The 3,386-nt window shown below is 37.6% G+C and overlaps 1 protein-coding gene across 1 annotated transcript; it reads left to right on the forward strand.

The window, feature by feature from the left end:
• The first annotated feature begins 2,073 nt into the window (after nt 1-2,073).
• Nucleotides 2,074-2,996, forward strand: LOC104093814 (uncharacterized). Its single transcript, XM_009599629.4, has one exon. The coding sequence runs from the start codon at nt 2,147-2,149 to the stop codon at nt 2,789-2,791; it is 645 nt and encodes a 214-aa protein (XP_009597924.1). The 5' UTR covers nt 2,074-2,146; the 3' UTR covers nt 2,792-2,996.
• Nucleotides 2,997-3,386: the final 390 nt, after the last annotated feature.

A 3,386-nucleotide genomic window follows, 5' to 3' on the forward strand; every position in this document is an offset into this window, starting at 1 on the left:
TCCAAGCGCGGCCGCGAAATTCTGCTCGCACCTCTCCTTTGCCTCAGCACCCCAAAATGCGCGGTCCGCACCCCCAAAAGTGCCAGAATAATATTAGAGTGTCGAAATGTCCGGACTCGCTCAAAACTCACCCCGAATCTCATCCGGACCCCCCTGGACACAAACCATATATGAATTTTAATCATAGAACACGCTACGGACCTGCTCGTATACTTAAAACACTGAAAAGAGGTCGTCTTGACCCGATATTGACCATGGTCAAACTCCCAAATTTGTTAACTTTACTAATCTCTCAACCAATGATCCAAAAATACACCCAAGCCCCTCGGGATCTCAACCAAATATACCAACACGTCCCAAAATATAATACGAACTTAGTGGAGGCTTCAAATCTCGTCAAACAACGTCAAAATTATGAATAACGCCTCTAATCGAATTATGAGTTTTCGAATCTCCCAACTTCTATGTTTTGCGCCGAAACGTATCAAATCAATCCGGAATTACTTCAAATTTTGCACACAAGTCATAAATGACATAATGTAGGTATTCAAATTTTCAGAATCGGATTTCGGTCCCAATATCAAAAAGTCAACTCTTCGGTCAACTCTTTTCTTTTAAGCTTCTTAAATAAGAATTGTTCTTTTAATTAAATTCCGAAAATCAAACTCGACCACACCCTTGGGTCATAATACTTATTACAAAGTTGCTCGATACCTTAAATCACTGAACGGGGCATTAATTCTTAAAACGACAAGTCGGGTCGTTACAGTTGTGGACTAACTTTTTCAGTGAGGTTGGAGATTATGTCGGTGTTAGTGTAGGAACATATAAGCGGCGATGAAGTAGGCGGGTGTTTAACAAGAATTTTATTTCCTGCATACAAATACCACAAAAAAGTAAATACAACTAGGTTTGGTACAATACTTTGGTTGTGTTTAAAATAGGTGGTTTCAGACTTCGAATATAGATAAATACCTGTATATATGAATACATTATTTTCATTGTATCCCAAAATACGGTACAGACAAAATACAAGCTTGAATCATGACAATATGATACAGAATGTTGGTGTATTTAAAATTTTTGTTTTTCTGAATTCAAACACATAAATACAACTAAATACAAAAAAGGCAAAATCCTATACGAACTAAATTTATTGTATGAGGACAAAACAAATAGAAATACATGTATCTTAAAAGGAGACAGGTTATAGGAATACACAAAATACATGTATGGAAAAAAAAAATTACATCACCTTGTCCTTCCGTATTTTTGAGCTACTTCCTTTGGCGACCTGTTTTCCCTTGCTCCTAGAAGCAATATCGCTAATTTTTCTTCTCTTTTTCACATTTATGTTGTGTACCTAAACATTAGCAACTGTGGTTCTTTTCAAGGATTTCGCATCTTCAACTTGTTTCACAGGGTCATTGCGTAGTTCAGTTCGTCTCTCGGCTTCCATGGTTGCTGCAGAACCTGCAAATACAGCTTCCTCTTGAGTGATTCACACATCGAAATATGGCCCTTCAAAATTGAGGGTTTTAGTGGGTATACCTCGTGTAACCTTCTTCGAGGTTCTTGAATGAGCCATTAAAGATGAAAATTGAAGTTTCTTCCTCAAAATCCAATAATGGCGAAAATTAAAAAGGAGAGTGAAGAGAAAAAGAAGAATGACAGAGTAGTAAGAAAGAATCATCCATGTGCTTTACCAATTAGTAATGAACCACGATTTTTAGGAGCAAAATCGTGGTGGAGTCATTTTGAGAAATTTGCTCCTAAAATCTTGCTGAGAGAGAAAGATCGTGTGCTAACTGGAAGAGAGAGAGAAAAAACATAATTGGCGTATTTCACGTCTTAATGGTAGTGCATATAATAAATATGTATTTTGTTATAAAATTTAAAATGTAGCTATATGTAATAATATTTTAAAATTATTTTAGTTTATAATAAATATGATGTATTAGTTTGCTATAAGAATCTTTTAGGTATGTTGTACATATTTGAAAATAAGCCCAATAGTAGTGGGCTCTTAAGTACTGATCCAGCAGAAATCTAAACCCTTATATAGTTTCAACACAGTTGCCTTCAAAACCCCTCTCAAAAACCCTAGTCTCGTCCCCCTCCCTGTTCTCTCTGTCCTGCGCCAACCATGGAAATCGACAATCCTCCTCCGACAGAGAAACCGGCGACAACACTACCGGCAAAGCCCAATTTCCAACCTCTAAAAGCCCACGAAATCTCCGACGGCCAAGTTCAGTTCCGGAAAGTCACAGTCCCACAGCACCGCTACACTCCGTTAAAAAAAGCCTGGCTTGAAATCTACAATCCAATCTACGAGCAGATGAAAATCGACATCCGAATGAACCTCAAAAAACGTCGGGTTGAGCTCAAAACCCGACCCGACACGCCCGACATCAGCAACCTCCAAAAATCCGCCGACTTCGTTCACGCTTTCATGCTAGGGTTTGACACGTGTGATGCCGTAGCATTGCTCCGTCTCGACGAGTTGTACGTTGATTCGTTTGAGATTAAGGATGTGAAGACGCTGCGTGGCGAGCATTTGTCTAGGGCTATTGGGAGATTGTCGGGGAAAGGAGGGAAGACGAAGTTTGCTATAGAGAATGCGACGAAGACGAGAATTGTGATTGCGGATACTAAGATACATATATTGGGATCGTTTACGAATATTAAAATTGCTAGGGATTCGCTTTGTAGCCTTATTATGGGGTCTCCTGCTGGTAAGGTTTATTCTAAGCTTCGATCTGTTACTGCCCGATTGAATGAAATGTTTTAATTTTTGTTTTTTTTTTGAATTATAGATTTGCAATGTTTAAGTGTATTAAAATTTTGAGCTGATTGGAAAATTTTGTCTGAGATATGTATTGTGACTCTGTTATTTGTGGTCTTTAAATTTATGCAATTTTAGTAGTGGAATGGAGTATAATATATTGTATTTGGTTTAGCTTGGCTTAATGAATTGGTTTGGGTCTTTTGAGCAATCGGTTGTTTAAATTGTTAAAGCTGTGTGTATTGTTTACTCTTGGAATTGGACTTTACATCGACTGTATAGAATTGGCAAGGTAGAGAATTGTTAATATTGAGTTTTAGATATAATTGGAGTGGTGAAACTCTAGTTGTTTTGCTTCTCTGATCCTTCATTAAAGAGGTAAATAGCAATATTTGACTAAGTTACATCTTGCAAAAGGCATTTTCTTAGAATTCAAAGTGAATATTTGGGTTTCCTCTGGAAATCATCGTGTTTTCATTTTAGCTTCTTGGTTCCTGCTTTAGCTCCAGTCATTCAGCAGGAGTCTCAATTGAAGAACATCTATTAATCCCATTGATTTTTATGATCATGGACTTGTAAAGCGGGCAATTAGGAAAGGGGA

Source organism: Nicotiana tomentosiformis, chromosome 7 (assembly GCF_000390325.3).
Source record: "Nicotiana tomentosiformis chromosome 7, ASM39032v3, whole genome shotgun sequence".
NCBI lineage: Eukaryota > Viridiplantae > Streptophyta > Magnoliopsida > Solanales > Solanaceae > Nicotiana > Nicotiana tomentosiformis.

Bases quoted from the DNA above. Each gene is read 5' to 3' on its own strand.
- LOC104093814 (XM_009599629.4), top strand. From the start codon at position 2,147: ATGGAAATCGACAATCCTCCTCCGACAGAGAAACCGGCGACAACACTA.